Below are 19,776 nucleotides of genomic sequence, written 5' to 3'. Positions count from 1 at the left end.
ATATCATTGGAAAAACTTGTATTATTAAAAAAAAGAATGTATGGAGCCTGCCAGATGATTCAGTGGGTAAAGGCGCCCACTGCCAAGCCTGATAGCCTAAGTTTGATCAAGGGACCACACGGTGGAAACAAAGAACTGACTCCCCAAGTGCCCACCGACACAAACACTGATGCACTGTGGCACTCACATACCCACACACATACACACGTATACAAAATAAAATGTTAAAAATTTATACATATCCAAGATAATCAGTTGATGAAACACTTGCCTTACAAGCATGAGGACCTGAGTTCAATCTCTGTACCCACTTTAAAAGCTGGTGATACACACTTGTAATCCCAGTTCTGGGGAGGTAGAAACAGAAGGTCCCTGGGGCTTGCTGGTTAGCCAGTCTAATTGGAGAGATCCACAACAATGAGAAACCATCTTAATTGAAGTGGGTGGCATCCTTTAAATTTAAGGACTCCTGAGGATGACACCAAGCTTATCCTCCATCTTCCACATGCCCCCTTACACATGCATACGTATATACACATAAATGCATGTGTGCACACATATACTTCCACCATAAGCAATACAGGCCACATAGTTTAAAACTTAAAAATTTAGTAACTTTTTTAAAATCTTTTCCACCAAATAAAAAAAAAAATCTACCCTAGTGCTTTATATTCTTGTTTAGCTGCCCATGTTTCCAATAAAAACAATACTGTGATTCTTTTCCGTTGTGTATCCTCTAGTTCCATGGTTATGAACACACACTGCTCTTCCAGAGGACCCAAGTTCGATTCCCAGCAACCGTATCAGGCAGCTCACAACCACTGGTAACTCTAGCTATAGGTGCAATTAGATGCTTCTAGACCCCGTGGGCACCTGTACTGATGTGCACATACCCACCCCCCACCCCCCCCCACACACACACATGCATCATTTTTAAACATACAATAGAAAAAAGAGCCGAGGGCATCAATTACTGAAAAGGAAATAACTGTTTCTAGACTCACACACATGAAAGAGGCAATCAGAGACAGACGAAAATGGAGCAAACACAGGAACTTGTTCAACTTCAGCAGTAGCTACTATTATCTTCTAACTGTACAGGATTCTTCACAGCCCTCCATCATCCCACTCCATTCTTCCCCTCACTTACTTTGGCATTGGCTGTATCAAAAATAGTTTCAATGAGTAAGATATCAACGCCACCATCCAGCAGTCCTTTGGCCTGTTCCTCGTATGCTTCAACAAGCTCATCAAATGCTGCAGAAAACAAATCACAGCCAGGGCAATCAGAAACCCACACCTTCTGAATGACACCACCGTGTGCCAAGCTCAAGTCTGGCCCCTGTGAATCACTGATGGTTTACAATGCAATTGTTTAAGGACAACACTGTGTAAAAACCAAATACAATGGTAGGAAATAATCAACAAACAAAGTTGTTCCTAAACCACTGCCATGTGCCCTCCTCTTCTCACATATGAGCTAGGAGTGGGAAGGTGCATTAATTTGTTGAACTATGTACTTTATTCTCAACATCTTTAAAATAAACACATCAATCACTCTTCCCATAGATCACCTTAACCCATTAGGAGACAAATCTAAGAAATGAGATTTAGGGGCTGGAGAGATGGCTCAGCCGTTAAGAGTACTTGCCACTCTTCCAGAGGACCAGAGAGAACCCAGCACCCACACCAAACAGCTTCAACTGCCTATAACTCCAGTTCCAGAATTTTACAGGTATACACATGCACACACGCACACACACACACACACACACACACACACACACACACACACATAAAAAATGCAATACAATACAATAAATGAGATCTGGATACATCACAGGTTAAATCTCTAATAAATCCCATGGATTTCCCCCATCTCAGTTTATAAGAAGCCACCTCTCCAGAAGACAATTTTGATGGAACCGACAGTGTTCACTAACTACTAGGTCAATTTTGTAAGAAATGTCCTGTGTCATCTATTTCCAGTGAGAAGTCATCTGTCTTCTCACTTTATCTCCCAACCAAAAAGAAAAAACTGCCTAGCTATTTAACAGAGACACCTACTATGCTAGCTATGTAGTTACATCTGACTTCGTACCGTTTGGGAACAGGCTCCCACTGTCACATCTAGGGAACATGGACCACACCAGCCTGGGAAGTGCCACTCTTAGTAAAGAAGCATGGCAGCACAGTGTGCACTATTCTGTAAACGAAATCCCATAAGCTGTACTTGCCTGGATTGGTCACCTACACAAAAATCCATTACCACAGCGGTATAATTAGCTCTAGAGTTTTAAATCTTTCATACAGTATTAATGCTCGCAGATTGACCTACACTCTCAATTTTTTGTCAAATCTTAACAAAGCAAGTTTATATATGCTAATTTGTACCTATAAGGCTAGTATGTTTAGATATTTTAGACTGCTTTTGGAAATTGAAAGGTGATATGAACTGGGCATGGTGGCTCACATCTGTGATCCCCTCACTCAGGAGGCTGAGACGAAAAGACTGCCACAAATTTGAGAACAGCATGGGCTAGACAGAATGCTAGGCCGCCTAGTCTGAACTATTGTGTCAGATCCTGTCTTAAAAAAAGATAAAAAAAAAAAAAATTCAAAAAGTAGAGGGTAGAAAGGGAAAAAACAACACAGCAGTTATTTTATAATAGACCAAGAGCTGATACCCAATTTGCTTGATGTCTTCCTTGTAAGTATTGGTTCAGCTAGTTTTATAGAAAGCACTGACATATGACCATGAACAGCTGGGAGCAAGCTCAAACAAGGACAGCCGCTAACGTTAGAGTATTTCAGGCACTACTGTATGCCCCTGACACAGATACAGTCACATTTCTGAGGTCTCACTTTGTAGATTTGTAGATTACTGAAGCACTTCCCCAAGGCCTGTGATTGTATGCAATGAATACTCACTGATGTTCCTGTAATCTGGCCTTTCCACCGATGGAGAGACAGAAAGTGTCTTGTTAGTGGGACCCAGAGCACCAGCCACAAACCTCTTGATTCCTTTGGGAAAAGAAAAAAAAAAGTGTGAAATCACCAGTCACTCAAACTTTTTGGTATGAATACACAGACTTTAGGATCAATAATCTCAGTTCTCAGGGGTCAGAAGCAAGTCCGTGAGTTTGAGGCTGACCTGGGCTACCTAACTCCATCCCAAAATAAAATAAAAAGGTCTGGGACTGGGCTTAGTGGTAAAGTGCTTGCCTAGCACACGAGGCACTCATCCTGGTTTACCTCCCCCAGTCAAGAAAAAGGGAGGTGAGGGAGAATTTTCCTATAAGGCTATAGTCCTCTATAGCTCAGAAACCTAAAAAGTTCTAAAAGCCTAATTTTTTCAGAATTCATTTGAAACAAAACTTCTATTCAACTAATAAAAGTCTATTTAAATTTTATGTCACTGAGTTGACAAACAGATTCTCTTAACATATTTGTTCATGACTAGGAAAATCACACAATAAAAGGGATATAAATATCACTGCCGTTAACAATTCCAACCAACTCTTAAACTGCAAATCCAAGTATTTCTGCATGCAATCCCTTTCTATCAGCTGTGTGTTAGCATATTTTCTCCCTATTCTTGAGGAAAATTCAAAGTCTTGAATTTAACAAGGTGATTCACATTAGAACATAATGTGAAATGCTTTATGGTATTACATTGCAGGCCTTTCACTAGAGTAAATATTAAATCAGAATTAACAATTATAAAGCCTGAAATTCCAGTATGAAGCAGAATGAATATTGCTCTAGTCAGCTCTTTAAAAAAAAAATCTTGCCTCAGGGGCTGGAGAGATGGCTCAGTGGACCCATGTTCAATTTCCAGCACCCACATGGCAGCTCTCAACCATTTATAGCTGTAGTTCTAGGTGACTTGGCATGCTCACACAGAAATACATGCAGGCAAAACACCAATGCACATAAAATAAAGATAAACAAATCTTTTTTTTTTTTTTTTTTTTTTAATCTTGCCTCTAGGCCAGTAGTGAACTTGTTTCTATAGCAGCCTGGGAAGTTGTGCTCATAGGCATATCAGAACAAAAGCCAGGAGTCCTATAACTCATTACTTGGTGATTTTAGTAGTATAACCTGGGCTGTGCTTTACAATTACACAGGAGAAGCCTGCCAACTAGCTAATAATGCCTGGGTAAGACAGCACCCATCTGTAATTCTGGCACTAGGGAGGTAGAGGCAGGAGGATCAAGAGTTCAAGGTCCTCCTTTGCAACACTGGTTGAGACCTGCCTTGGACTCCAAGACTGCCTCAAAACAAACAAAAAGAGAAAAGAGAAATTATTTTGCAGCCTGTGAAAAGGTTTCAGGCCTAAATGTTCTTTATCTTCCCCAGCGCTGAATAATAGCGTAGATAGGTGTAAGGAAAATGTCCTTATCTTTCCCTGTTTGAACAGGTTCAATAGCCCATGACCACCCCTCTGTTGGGGTAATAGGCTCTGCAAGTCCATGAACTTAAAGCATTATCTCTCAGAAACAGATTTCCTTGTAAACTGCTTTGGTCTTCTACATTAGTATGCAGTCAGTAACTTCCTAACAGTTTCTTCCCATCTTTCCTACTGGCAATAACTTCACAGTCCCAAATCTTTCAGGGCTCGATATATTTCTTCTACTGCTTTCCCTGTCTCGAAGCCTCTCACCAGCCCAAATGCTCTGATGGCAGCTAGCCAGGAGGTTAGTTATTTCAAGAACCACTTTCCAAGTCCCAGCAAGATTGAATCTAATGCTACAGCCCTCTGTCAGCCAGGAAGAGCAATCAGGTCATCAGTAGTCTACATGAGAAAAATGCTCAAAAGGCAATCACTGCTTAAATAAGCCAGGCATGAGGAAGAAGCCAGCTTTAGAAAGATAACATCAAATACTCTAATAATAACCAAAATCAAATCAGCCAGTTGCTATTTAATAACCCAGTGATGTGCCTAGCTACCAAGTCAGGCCATGAGCATCAGCAGGGTAAAAGAGGAAACCCTGAACTGGAGGTCCAGGGGAACAGTGTCACTTCGGAGACACTGAATGGTTCTCTATAACACTACATACAGGAAGTATCCTGCAAACAAGTAGATTATTTGCTCCCAAGCCAAACATCATGTAAAGGAAAACTGCACATTAGAGCTGAGACCATCAAAGAACTTGTGTATATGCAATAAAGAAGGAGAACGTCCCTTACCTGTCTGCAGAGTTATCTCCTCAGCGGCTCTTCTGGCCACATCTGCAGAGCACTTGTTCATCCGGTAGGCCTAACATATCAACCACTGAAGTTAGTCTGTCCTGCTTTTCCTCCATCCAGCAAGGGATCTATAACTAGCTAATTCTTAGTTGAACTCATCAAAGAACTAGCATGAACTAATGAGGGCTAAGTGAAACCATACATTGTAAAGCTGATATCTGGACCTCTAGCACGTCAAATAAGTTGATACAGCCAAATATTCCACAAATTAATAAAATATTCTAACCCAGGTGTGGTAGCCTATAATCCTAGCACTCGGGAAGCTAAGACGGTGAATTCAAAGTGTGCCAAGGCTATATAATGCAATACTGTCTTGAAAGAAAAAAAGAAAGAGGAAAAGTATTCTAGTGGGAAAACCACCAACATTTAAGAGAGGAAATCTAAGATCTTAGAGTGTCTCAGCCACTCCAGAACCAGTTGGCAGTTCTCAGAGCAGATTTCCCTGGCCCCGATTTTCTTACTGGACTATGGTGGGAAGAAGCAGTTCTAAACTTTCTGTAGATTAACATTTTAAAAATCATGCCAGCGGTGTTGGCACACACCTTTAAACCCAGCACTAAGGAGGCAGAGGCAGGCAGATCTCTGAGTTCGAGGCCAGCCTGGTCTACAGAGTGAGCTCCAGAACTACAAAAAAAAAAAAAAAAAAAAAATCTGATAAAGAGTGCTGGAGAGATAGATCAGTAGTTAAGAGCATTGGATGCTCTTCCAGGGGACCTGAGTTCAATTCCCAGCACGCACATGGTGGCTTACAATCACCTGCTAATCCAGTTCCAGGAGACCCAATACCCTCTTCTGGCTTCCACGGGCACCAAGCACACTCATGAGTACACAGATATATATGCAAGCAAAATACTCAAGCACATAAAAACAATTTTTTTCATCTGAGACCTCTTGCTGGGAAAGAGCAAACAAGTAGGCACACACACATACGCAAAGCAGTCTGTCCACAAGTGAAGGGATCCTTCAGAAGCTGTTCACACACCAGCAAGTGTTCCTAGATTTGTAATCTGCATCAACTCCTGTAACTGCTTTGGCTTCTCAAATTAACAAACCAGGATATCCTAACAGGGTTTGTTTGGAGCACTGTGGCTCAGGGCCCATCTCATTATCCACTTCTGCACTGGAACAGCCACAGCCATTTACTTACATGTACAGGTTCAGTCAGTACTACTGCCTTTACCAAAGGATACACTGTTAGTTGACTATTACTTGCCTCAAAAAGCCAGCTGCAATAAATGGGCTGCTACCCTCATAAGCAGAAGAGGTTCAAGCCATGATCCCTGATAACTGGGATTAAACTGACTGCCACTTCAGGTGGTTTTGTCATCAGCAATCTCCTGTGCAATAAATACTAATAAGCATATTAGACAGGAAAGTCTTACCAAGTGTTCAAGGCCATAGTCTGCTTGGGCAATACTAGTGCTGCTGAAAGTGTTTGTTTCAATGATATCTGCTCCAGCCAGCAAGTATTCCTGCAACAAAAGACAGTAAGTCAGCTACTGTGAGCTTAAGAGTCCATGGCCCCAATAATAAACATGGCTTTTCATTTTGTCACCAACAACCACCTTTTAACCAACATGTAAGACAACACTTTCAAGACTAGAGATGCAAGCAGGTACAAGGATTTCACAGAAAAGCATGTGGTCTAATACATAAGCACAGAACGTAAGTTCAGACAAAAATAATACATTAAGTTATATACATTTTATCACATTCCTTAAACTCTGGTATTTGGTTTCGGGTTCTTTGGGTTTTGTTGTTGTTGCTGTTTTTTAAGGAAAAAATATACAAACTTCAAGGGGCAGTGGTTGGGCAGTAACTAGAATCCTGCCTGTCAAGTTCCTTAAATTTTCTGAGTATCGGCCTCCTCATCCAAAGTATTGAAACCATTTCCTGCCAACAGTAAGTCTATATGGTACTATGAGCCAGCACTTCAAGTGTCTGGCATACCCTGGGCACTCAGGAGCCACCAGCTCTGTTCTCCACACCTCCCCACTGTAACATAACTGATATGCACTGAGAACTGCACCACCCCTAAGAGATCAAATTCTGAGCATGCTGTTCTCAGGCTGCATCTCCTACTCCTCTATCTGCACCCTTCCTGGAACACTGAGAACTTGGTACCCTACCACTCTGCCTCTTTAAAACCCGCCTTCCTAATTTCTCTGTCTGAACAACATCTCCATCTCAGTCTGACTCAGCCTAAAACCCTTTGATTTTCTAACAGTCAACAAACTCAGTCTTCCTAAGCTGATGAATAATGTTTGCAGAAATGAAAATGAAAGCCAAGATGAGCAGCACATTTACAATAGCAGTCTTCAAGAGGGAGATAACTAAAGCAACTTTATTACATGTTATATGACACCTAAAAAAACTACTGTGTATGTCTATGACACAGTGAGGCCGCCAAGCACCACTAAACAGGAAAACACACTGTGTAAAACATACTGCTATGGTCTGAATGCAAATGTACTTAGACTCATGTTTAAAGACTTGGTCCCAACTGGTAGCACTGTTTCAGGAGGTTGTAGAACCCTTAGGAAGTGGGCCAAGCTGAAGGAAGGAAGGTATTACCAGTCCCTGTCCGCTTCCTGATCAGCACAATGTAACATGACCAATGCCATGTAATAAGCAACTGCTCCCTCCACTATTATGCCTTTCTGCCACAATGGACTGTACCATCTCTTTGAGCAAAATAAATCTCTTATTTCTGCCAACTATTCTAGCAAAGTAACATATACATACAGCCATTATGTTTAAAACATGTACCTTCTACTCACATAATATGCAGATTAAACATGTAACAAAAATAATTAGGAAGATAAGCATCAACTGATAGTAGTTCTGGGGAGGGTAGCAATTTATAGCAGTAGTCAAACAGGAATTTATTTTTATGTTAAATAGCAAGGAAGGGGGGCTGGAGAGATGGTCCTAAGGTTAAGAGCTGGTTGTTCTTCCAAAGGACCCAGTTTCTTTCCCAGCATTCATATGGCAGCTCACAATCATATGTAACTATAGTTCCAGAGGATCAGACACCCTCTTACAGCCTCCACAGGCACCAGGTATGTATACAGTACGGACATTCATGCAGGCAAAACACCATATGTGCAATTTTAGATAGATGGATGGATGGATGGATGGATGGATGTAGAGGTATATATTTACATATATATTTTACTACACACACACACACACACACGCACACATATACACAGAGAGAGAGAGAGAGAGAGAGAGAGAGAGAGAGAGAGAGAGAGAGAGAGAGAGAGAGAGAGAAAGAGAGACAGAAAACAACCCTAAGGGCACCTCCTGAGGCCGTACTGAAATTTAACGTAGGAATCTTGGCAAGGAGGGAAAGAAAGACATGGAACTCAGACCTTAGTGTACCCTACCAGACGAACAAATCTGCTTTCTCCTGCTGCACTCCACCATGTGAGGATACGATAGGAAGAAAAGTACATGGTAAGCAGTGCTGCACTTCCTACTGTTACAAACTATAAATGCTGGGGCCTGGAGAAATGGCTCAACAGTTAAGAGCACCAGGTGCTCTTCCAGGAGATCCAAGTTTGACTATCAATACCCAAATGGCAGTTCACAACCATCTAAAACTCCTGGAGGCAGTTCTAGAGGGTCTGATTTTTGCTTCCCTGGGCACCAGGCACACACATAATACACATACATACATGCAGTCAAAGCATTCACACATATAAAACTAAATAAATAAATAGAAATGTCATTGTTTGAGCAACTCAATCTGAGAATTTTTATAGCAGCACAAACTAAGACACCATCTTTCAGTGTATCTTCACAGGGTATTAATAGGCAAATATGAAACTCGTAATTTGTTCCAGGATGTATGGTTTTTCAACTAAAGTTTAAATGCTGCCAAGGCCAAAACAAACAAACAAAAAACAAAAACAAAAAAAAAAAAACCTACCTTTGTCATCTGCTTATCCCAAGGACCCAACCAACATAGTATGTAACTTTTATTTGATGTGAAATACCTCCTTTTTAATAAATCACATCCTTTTTCCATCTCTAGAGCTTGATACATGAAATAGCCTGAATGAATGTTTAAGAGCCAAGAAACAACTCACCTTATGAATTTGGCCAATAACATGAGGTTGGGTCATACTTAAGATGTCATTGTTGCCTTTCAGTGGCCTGGGGTGATCTTTGAACTCTTGACCTCGGAAACTTTCTTCACTTAGTTTGTACCGCTGGATCATGGTCCCCATTCCACCATCGAGCACCATAATCCTCTTCCTAAGAACGGCTTCAATCTCATCCTGCAGGGTTTTCTTCATCCCTCCTTTAAAGAAAGTAAACACTGACTTCAAAGAATGAAAGAGGAAGCTATGTGGGGGAAGTAGGTAAGAGGCACCTCATGTGTAAGACCACTGAGTCTGCCCCAGCACCACAAAGGGGAAAAAAGGTAAGGAGAAGGGAGGGAAGGATGAGGAGAGAGAGAACATGGAGGGGAAATTTAGGATAATTCCTAACTCACAATACAGAATAAGTAGATTATGAACTTATGTAACTACAGCGTTAGAAAACTGCTGCTGAAAATGCTATTAATGTCATTTCCTTTTTTTTTTTTTTTTCCCCCCCGTTTTTCGAGACAGCATTTCTCTGTGTAGCCCTGGCTATCCTGGTACTTACTCTATAGACGAGGCTGGCCTCGAACTCACAGAGATGCACCTGCCTCTGCCTCCTGAGTGCTGGCATTAAAGTGTGCACCACCACTGTCCAGCTGTTACTGTCATTTCTAATGAAACATTTTACACATCACAAAATACCAATGAACCCCAATCGATGGTGGCATAGGCCGAGCTACTTCTGTTTCAGAGTTCAGAGAGCCAGTCAACAATGGTCAAGGGGCATAAACCTAGGCCAGGCTGCGGAAGTCCTCAGAACTCTGTGAATTCTGTCCAGCTTACACAGTTGAGAACACTGACACTTCCACCCTGACCTTAGAGTGTCAGCTTCCACCATCACCCATCCACCTACCGCCAGAATCAAAACAGTCACACCGCAGGGTTTTCCTCACTCACCTCTGCTCTGTCTACGAAATAATACCCTCCTCACACCCTCAAGCTCCTCACCTCTCGAATGCTCCCAGAAAAGGTCCCAGTTCCAGCCCTTCCCAACCTTACTGTCTAGTTTCTGAGAACTAGTAGAAGGTCACAAGGGAGCTGACTGGAATGAACTCACATCAAGCCACTGTGGCTCATCTTTTCAGTACACCCAGCATCTGCTGATTCCACCTCTGCTATACTTTGGCACCAAGTCCTTCTCATCCTTTTCACTCTACAAGTGATGAACCTAGTCCTGTGCAAATGTCTTCTGGTGGAAGCATCTCCAACTCCTCCTGCAGCTGGGCTCTTTCATTGTCTCTGTGCCTGTGATGATTTGAATGTAAAATGTCCCTAAAAACCTCATGCATTTGAACCTTGGTCCCTGTTGGTGGTGCTGTGTGGTGGTATTTTACTTGTACTGAAATGTGATTTTAATTGTATGTTAATTGTAGCTAGAGTTTTCCTGCCTGGCCCACCTCAGGACAAATCTCTCTTACCCGCCAGACCCACCGCTGCTCAGACCCGACCAAGTAAACACAGAGACTTATATTGATTACAAACTGTATGGCTGTGGCAGGCTTCTTGCTAACTGTTCTTACAGCTTAAATTAATCCATTTCCATAAATCTATACCTTGCCACATGGCTTGTGGCTTACCGGGATCTTCACATGCGGCTTGTCATGGTGGCGGCTGGCAATGTCTCTCTGACTCAGCCTTCCACTTCCCAGCTTTATTCTCCTCCTTGTCCCGCCTACACTTCCTGCCTAGCCAATGGCCAATCAGTGATTTATTTACTGACCAATCAGCAACACACTTGACATACAAACTATCCCACAGCAGTTAATAAATAAAGTTGCCTGGGGGTCAGAGCTATTAGAGCCATAGCAAGTGTGTGGCGGTGGTGGCGCACGCCTTTAAGGACCTGGAGGGCGGTACATACAGGCAGTGACGAGGCAGTCACGTGTTTGGGTTTACAACCAATGAGAAGGCAGAACAGCTAGACTATATAAAGACATACACACAGGAAGTAGCCCCTTTTTCAGAGAGCTCTCTTGGCTGAAGCAGGATAGCTGAAGCAGGAAGGATAAGGCTCTTAGTTCTGACCTCTTGGCTTTCTTCTCTGAATCGGCTTTGTGTTTCTTATTTAATAAGACGGTTGGTTACATCTACAGTGCTGTTTGGGGAGGTTTAGGAGCCGCTGCCTTGCTGCAGTTAGTAGGTCCCTGGGGATGGGCTTTGAGAGTATACAGTGGCACTCCACTTTCTCTGCATCCTGCTTGTGGTTCAAATGTGAAATGTGATCTTCCAGCTCCTACAGCCATGCCTGCCACTTGCTGCCAAACCTCCCCACCATGATAGACTCATCATAACCCTTCCTTCTGTAAGTTGCCTTCATCACAGTATTTTATCACAGCAACAGTAATAACAGAGCAGCAATGGAATATATGATCAGTGATACCCCAATACTTCCCATGGCCCCAATTAACTCCTTCCCATCTCCAACATGCAGATTCCTCATCTTCCTGATACAGTTTCCTCTTCTGCCACTCTTCAAAGATTACTCTCTACAGTAAACAATGACCTACTAGTTACTGAAGACACCAATCTAAGGCCCAGGTTTCAAACTATGCACCTGACATCTTCTCCCAGAATACCCAACTGCCTCTCAACCTAATTTTCAAAACCAATCTTGCTGTATTGTTTCACTTTCCTACTTCTGTGAATGACAATGTCTTTCCCAGAAATGTAAACTCCAAATCTCAGTATCATCTGATGCCTCTTCTCCCTGCAAACAACCACCTGCCTATTCAGATCATGAGCCCTACCAATGTGACCTCTAAAATAAATCCCTATACTAAGAGTACTCTCTACTAGTGAGCTCCATCTTAGTCCTCTTCAGGTCACTTCCATAACCTGCAAGAAAAACCCAAACTAGCTAAGTGTAGTTAATGAACTTGTTTTGTTTTTAGAGACAAAAACAAAGGTTTCATGCAGCCCAGACTGACCTTGCACTCACTATGTAGCTACCTCAAATCCCTGACCTGCTGCCTCTATCTCCCAAATGCTGGAATGACACAGGTGCCACCACATCTGGCTGTATTTACTGAACTTACAGGTGATAAAACACTTCCCATGAGCCAATCTCGTGGAAAGAAGACAATAGTCCATGGGAACAATTAAAACATATTTCTAATGAGAAAAAGGAGGGCCAAAACCCTTAATGTGCCCAACTGATAATGCTGTAATCCACCCTGGAATAAGATTATCTGAGCACTGGGTGTGACATTGGGAGAAAGGTCACCCATGTGGAATTTCTATAAGAATGATACCCAAACTTCCTAAGGAAAAAAAAGTACAATCTTTCCTACAGATAATGAGACATGGCTTTTGACATCAGGCAATGCTGTGGGATGTTCTGTATGCTGTGAATGTGTTGCTCTGATTGGTTGATAAATAAAACACTGATTGGCCAGCAGCCAGGCAGGAAGTATAGGCGGGATAAGCAGATAAGGAGAATTCTGGGAAGAGGAAGGTTGAGTGAGAGATGCCAGCCCACCGTCCAGGGAGCAGCACGTAACGGCACACAGGTAAAGCCATGGAACACATGGCGACATATAGATTAACAGAAATGGGCTGAGTTTAAGTGTAAGAGCTAGTCAGTAGTTAGCCTGAGGTAATGGTCAAGCAGTTATAATTAATATAAGCCTCTGTGTGTTTACTTGGGTCTGAGCAGCTGCAGACTGGGTGGGACACAGAAAAACTTCAGCTACAGGCAAACAGTCAATCGTCATTCTATTATTTACACATCTTTCTCAGGATGACTGAGCCACTGAGCAAGCGCATACATTTAGTAAATTTAACTGTGGAGAGTGCCTCCATCCCTCCATTTTCACAAAAATACTTGAAGCTAGGCATAGAGGCACACATCTTTAGTCTTAGCAGTTAAAGGCAGAAGCAGGCGAATCTCTGAGTTAGTAGAAAAACTCTGTCATGGGGGGGGCTTTGCAGGGGGTGGTACTTCTCAGTGGGGTCCCTACTGTACTCACGTTTCAATCTAGAAATATAAACTTCGTTTTCAGTCTTAAGACATTACACTACCATAAAATAATTCAGTCCTCATACATACAAATTTTGAGATCTTGTTTGTAGAGTCACCAGATAAGCATGAGACCACATGGCCATATTTTTTAAAAACTAAACAAAATATGGGGCTTTTTTTTGTATGTTTTTGTTTTGCTAACTTGCTACATTTGTTCTAAAATTTATATGGAAAACTTAGATGACTTAACATAAAGGAACTTAAGTCCCAAAGATCCAACTTGGATGGATGGGAGAAAAGGAAAGTGTGTGTGTGTGTGTGTGTGTGTGTGTGTGTGTGTGTGTGTGTGTGTTTATTGGAACCTAGTGAAACTAAGGACTTACAATATAATAAAATATACTACCAGCTCAGTATCTGTAATTTTTTGGTTTGTTTTTGTTTTTTGTGTTTTGGTTTTGGTTTAGGGACAAGGTTTCACTATGTAGCTTTAATCCGAAATGCTGGAATTAAAGATGTGTGCAACCATGTAATTTTTCAGATGTTTGATCCCATAAAAACTAAAACAAAAGCACAGATGATAGATTAGGAAAAGATTCTGCTATGTCTAAAACTAAAAGGGATTAACATCTAGAGCTTCTATATTAAAAAAAAAAAAAGTATAATACTAAGAAGCCAAAAGAACAAGAAAAAGACAAATATAGCCAAGGGAAAGAAATTCTAGGCCTTGTTGAGGCAAACCTATAATCCTAGCGCTTAAAAGCTGGAGGCAGGAGGATCAGGTTGTACTTGGCTACACAGCAAGTTTAGGGTCAGCTATACTACCAGACTTGTCTTTAAAAAGAGAGAGAGAGAACAAGACAAATAAAGAAATTCTTAAATTCATTAGCTATCAAAGAATTAAAACATGATGATAGCTATTATTCCCAGTAGACATGGACTCAAAATAGTATATAATGCCAAAGAACGCCTGAACCTTCATGTTCGCTGGCTGGAATGCAGACACCTAGAGCCACTCTGTAGAGCAGCCTCCTTGCCTGGAATGTAGACAACAAGAACCACTCTGGAAAGTAGCCTCACAGGGCTCAGTTAAATTAACCATGCAGAAAACCAGCAATTTCACTCTCGGATATATTTTCCAAAAAGAAAGTAACACATTGGTCCATATGAGAACACAGAGGATATGGTAGAAGGGGCAAGTGGAGGCAAACTCAGGAAATTTCATCCTATAGAAAATGTGGTATGAACTCCCCAGGGAATATCTCATGTCAATAACCAATATACTAAGGCAATATAGCTGGTTTTTTTTTTTTTTTAATTTATTTATTATGTATACAGTGTTCTGTCTGCATGTATGCCTGCATGCCAGAAGAGGGCACCAGATCTCATTACAGATGGTTGTGAGCCACCATGTGGTTGCTGGGAATTGAACTCAGGACCTCTGGAAGAACAGCCAGTGCTCTTAATCTCTGAGCCATCTCTCCAGCCCATAGCTGGTTCTTTTTAAGAGTGGAAGAGTGAATGAAAAAAAATATCATATTTATGTAAATTTCGCCTTTGTAACAGTTCGCTATATACCATAAACAGCCAAACCCACATATAAATTCTGAAATCTACAAGGAAATACATAAATATATGGATACATATGAAAGAGTCTACAGGAGCAAGAGAATAATGAGTAGCAAATACAAATAGATAAAAAGAACACATGTAATAAATGGGTGGGAACTGAAGATAAAACTCTGCCAACTTAGGTATTTAAAAATCTGCTGCTAGCCAGGTGTGGTGGTACACTGCTGTAATCCCAACAATCTCAGAAGCAAAAAGATCAAGACTTCAAGGCTATTCTCGTCTACATAGTGAGCTCAGAGGTCAGCCTTGGCTATATGAGATCCTTTCACAAAACAAATGACAACAAAATCCAATTCTGCATCAGCCATATGCTTATCATCCTTAAAGAACAATGTGCAATTTATCACTTAGAGAACCTAAGACGTTCTCCAGAAGCCTTAGTCTAAGCGCCTACTGATTTTTCTAGTAGGCGGTTATCTTTTACTAGGTCTAATTATCATTACAGTGGAGCATTTCTAATTGCCATCAGAACCTTCTCTTAAAAGTAAATCCCCTTGGGCCGGAGAGAAGGCTCAGTAGGCAAAAGCACTTACTGTGTAAACCTGATGACCTGAGTTCAATCTCCAGATGCCCATGGTGGGAGGAAAGAACAGACCTCCTAAGACCTCGACCAACATGTGCAAACCAGCACATTTGAACAACATCCCCCTGCCCCAATACATACAAACATAAAGACGTAAGTAAAATTTAAAAATTAAATCCTCTTGATGATAATCCTTTCCCTTAACATAGTGGGCATTCACTGAAATTTTACTTTTCTGTAAAGAATGGCCCCACCTCCAAAAAAAAGTCTCTGTGTTGAGTTTGTTAGGCCTAGAATATGCAGTATATTTTACAACTGACTAGCCTGATTCTACGCTTGATCTTAGCCAAAAAGTAGAGAAGTGATAACTACTCTGATTCTAAGTAGAATAGATTCTTTGACACATCTTTTAGGGTAAATAAAAGAATACATGGTTTCATAATAACCCCCAGGAGATGATCAGAAATTGTTTTATACTTAATATCTGTATACATGTAAATAACTGTTGTATAGAAAAAAGTCCCAAGAATTGACCTGGTGAATTAGCCCTTTTTTTTTTTTTCTTTTTCTGACTTGAACTTTTTTTTAACCACTCCCATTTGTATTCACAGTAAACATTCAAAAGGATAAATGAATGTAGGACTAACTGGTTACAGCATCTATCAGATGCTCAAAGGTACATAACTCAGGTGGCACCTGAGAACTAGTCTAAAAGACTGGGGATACAGCTCAGGGTAAATCACTTGCCTGTATGTGTACAAATGTACAAAGCATTACAGCAGATCCCCAGCATCCCCAGCACTGCGAACAAATGAAAACCAAGCAACTTACAGAATAAGATGAAGATATAAGACAATCCGTTTCTAATACGCGAATGTAAGTGGCAAGCTCTGGAGAGAGAACAACCCTAATGTGGGTCTGCAGTAGGACTTCCCTTTTGGAGTAGGATAAAAAAAATACTTTTCTGCACTATAAGCAAACGACCTCAATGCTCTCTCAGCAGTTTCCCACTTCAGCTGCTTTAGTGATCTGCCCCAAAAGTCCCTTGCAAGATACTTCTTCATTTGAGGCCTCTAATCTCTAGTTTGAACTGATTTGCTACTTTGTAGGCATCTGTGTACATACCTCATTTTTGAAATATATTTTTTTCTCCCACTAATTTTTAAAAGCCAGAAGAGAACTGGGCTGCTATCAATTCATTTGCTCATTTATTCGTTCTTCCATTAATCATTCATTAGTTAAGTTCTTAAAAACATGCAAGGATGAAACTAAGAAATCACTAGAAGCTGTAGCTGAAACTTTCTCACACAAAATTCCTGCCTGCCCGCACGTCTCCTTTCCTCAACGGACATAATCAGGGACTGAGGTTAATCTCCCTCCCAGCCCACCAGCTGGAAGGATTCACTCTTGGGCTGGATACTTGCAAGGGCAAGCACTCCACCACTAGGCACAGCCACAGCTCAGGACACAGCCAGCTTTCGGGCTCAATCTTTAAAGTTCAAGAATCTTAAGTCTTCCTTAAAAACCGTTTAAGACTTGACAGTAAGATAGGAAATAAAGCAGAGAAGAACAACAACAATAAAAACGCAATAACAAAAGGTGGACACCAGTGACTAAGGGTTTTCAGGATGTTAAAACTTGGTTGTAATACCAACACATACGTGAGAGAAGTAGAAATATATCTAACGTCATTTCTAAGCCACAGGTATGGAGGTAATGGGCCTAGAACTTGGTGTTCAACCATGAATGAAAGTGGAGGAGGGGGCAGGGGCAGGTGCAAGTATTCAACCATTTTCTTTCATTTTCTGCAAAGAGATCATTCACTGTTCAATCTATTCTAAATTTTCAGAGGCTTTCTGCTGACAGCCATAACTATATTCAAAAGAAGAAATTAGTCTTCTTTTTTTTAAATGGGAAGGAGGAAGCCTGAAGCCCTAAAAGATGTTATTCAAGTTATTACGCCATACCTCTATGAAAAAGAGATCTTGTTCTATAGCAACAGATGCGCTGTTATGCACCATCCCACTACTTTCAAGAACAATTCTACCAGCTCCGTTTGTCAGATATTCACCCTCCTCCTGGGGCTACACACTATGTCATACCACTGTGTCACTGCTCTGTCTTAAAATAAACAGGATCTCAAGTAACCCACGCTGGACTTGAACTCACTCATTACGTAGCAGAGAATAGCCTTAAGCTTCAGATCCTACTTCCACGCCTAGTTTTATGCTGAGCTAGGGATTAATTAAAGCAGGCTTCCTGCCTGCTGGACAAGCGCAACTCCGATGTCCTTATTACTAACTCTCTCGTTTCCACGTCTTACCACACACCTCCCATGTGTTATAGGAATTTTTGCCCAAATTTTTAAGACACACGGAACTAAAATTATACTCTCTTTGTGTCTTTTCTCATTGTAGAAGCCGGTGCCACCAACATCAGAATCATTTGCGATTACTATTCCACCTCCTATCCCTACCCCTGGGAGGAGTCCGGTCAGCCCACGGTCAAGCTAACGCTAGAGTCTACAGAAGTCAAGAGCAGAAAAAAAAAAAAAAAAAAAAACCTAAAAAACCACGTGGTTCAACTGCCTGCCTTACCAACCTCCTAGCATCTTAACTTTTCTGGGGCAGACAGCGTTCGGTAAACATTTACTGAATACGAGCGTTACATCATACAGAACATCCCACAGGAACCTGCAGCGCTAAAGGCAATGCACGCCGTTCAGGAACCGAGTGCGTGTAGACGGAGAAAGGGACCCAGCAAGGTCCGCGGCCCCCCGGGCTCTGGGCTGCGTCTCTGGGGAGAAGCACCTGAGGAGCTGAGGCACCGACAGAACCGCTCGACCTGGGTGGAGGCGTTATCGGGTTGCGACAACTCAGGCGACACGCCGCCGAGCTTCCTCCTCAAGCAGGCAAGGCGTGATCTCCAAAGAATTCCTCCGCGGGCGGCGCCAGCCAGCGCTTACTGCCCAGGCGAACGGACCGACGACGTCCAGGAGCCTGAAGCTCCAGAGCCGACACGCGGGGCCTCCAGGTGCGCGCCGCGGGCACGCGCTTCTTACCGAACTCTCAAGCGCAGAGCTCGCAGAACTCACCCGCGCAGCCTCACTGAAACACTTCAGGGGAGGACGACGTGGAAATGGCCACACGCGGCCACCAAACTCAGCTACAGCTCCGTTAGCTCTCGGCTCAATCTAGCTTCCCGCGGGAGGGCAGGGCCCGCCCCCTCCGTGGCATGTGATTGATTGGTCCTTACCAACTCCTCGCCGTTGTGTATAGGCTGTGGGTCGCAACCAATCGCCGGAGGTTTTGCTCCGTGGCCCTATGGGAAATGTAGTCTTCGATACTGGGTCCTAAGGAGATCTGAGGATCGTTTTTCTGGGTTCCGGAAGTGCCTCGCCAAGCGGGCTACAAGTTCTAGTGCAGGGATACATGCTGCGGTGTTGACCTGCACCAATGGTACAGTATCAAGGACCAGTAACCTGAAGTTAGCAAATTAATTGTAGCTTAGTTTTACTGACACTAAATATCTGTCTCCCTTATCCATAGAAAAGAAATACTAGAACGGAAGTGACTATTAGTTTACAGGATCGCAACGGGGATTAAAATAAGATCCTGTAAGTGCACTATAGAAATTCTGAGGTACAACTATAGATGCTAATAGTACAACTATAAATGCTAATAGTCACATTGATAGTAAACATTTATTGACTACCTATATGTAAAGCATTGAGGTACACACTTGGATAGCACAAGTGAGTCAGTAAGGACAACTCGCCACATAAATAATTAAACATGAAAAAAGAAAATAAGGGACGTCCCAAAGGGCCTGTTGTATTCTAAAGCAAATAAGTACATGAGTATTTTCTGTGAGGGGAAGAGACATTAAGATTTCTGAGGTTGGCGAAAAACTGGTGAGCTGCAGGTTCAGAAAAAGACCCTGGCTAAAGGGAATAATGTGGATAGGGATAAAGGAGGATACCAGACGTTATCCTTTGGACTTTGTAAGCCTGGGGCTCATACATCTCAGGACACAGACATATATACACACTACACTCACACACACACACACAAAGTAGCTGGGTCTCAAAGGGAGGGTATGTTCTTTTTAGTCAGAGGAAATACACCTAAATAAAACACAATACTTTTTTTTTTTTTTTTTTTTGGAGCTGAGGATCGAACCCAGGGCCTTGCACTTGCTAGACAAGCGCTCTACCACTGAGCTAAATTCCCAACCCCAAAACACAATACTTT

At 42.0% G+C, this 19,776-nt stretch overlaps 1 protein-coding gene across 2 annotated transcripts in view; it reads right to left on the bottom strand.

Moving 5' to 3' along the window:
• Mtr (5-methyltetrahydrofolate-homocysteine methyltransferase) overlaps positions 1-18,721 on the bottom strand; it is an 82,512-nt gene extending 63,791 nt beyond the window's left edge. Inside the window, exons 1-6 of one of the 2 annotated variants that reach the window (XM_059263413.1) lie at positions 18,618-18,721; positions 9,351-9,565; positions 6,636-6,725; positions 5,194-5,263; positions 2,932-3,024; positions 1,151-1,257 (exon numbers count right to left, since the gene is read on the bottom strand). In XM_059263413.1, coding sequence (XP_059119396.1) covers positions 1,151-1,257; positions 2,932-3,024; positions 5,194-5,263; positions 6,636-6,725; positions 9,351-9,560 — 570 coding nt within the window. In that variant the 5' untranslated portion in view covers positions 9,561-9,565; positions 18,618-18,721. Of the gene's footprint in view, positions 1-1,150; positions 1,258-2,931; positions 3,025-5,193; positions 5,264-6,635; positions 6,726-9,350; positions 9,566-18,333; positions 18,596-18,617 lie in introns of those variants that run through there. The other variant, XM_059263412.1, reaches the window with a different exon arrangement.
• Between the last annotated feature and the right edge of the window lie 1,055 nt (positions 18,722-19,776).

Source organism: Peromyscus eremicus, chromosome 5, assembly GCF_949786415.1.
Source record: "Peromyscus eremicus chromosome 5, PerEre_H2_v1, whole genome shotgun sequence".
NCBI classification, from domain to species: domain Eukaryota; kingdom Metazoa; phylum Chordata; class Mammalia; order Rodentia; family Cricetidae; genus Peromyscus; species Peromyscus eremicus.
This window is presented reverse-complemented; position numbering and strand designations above follow the sequence as displayed.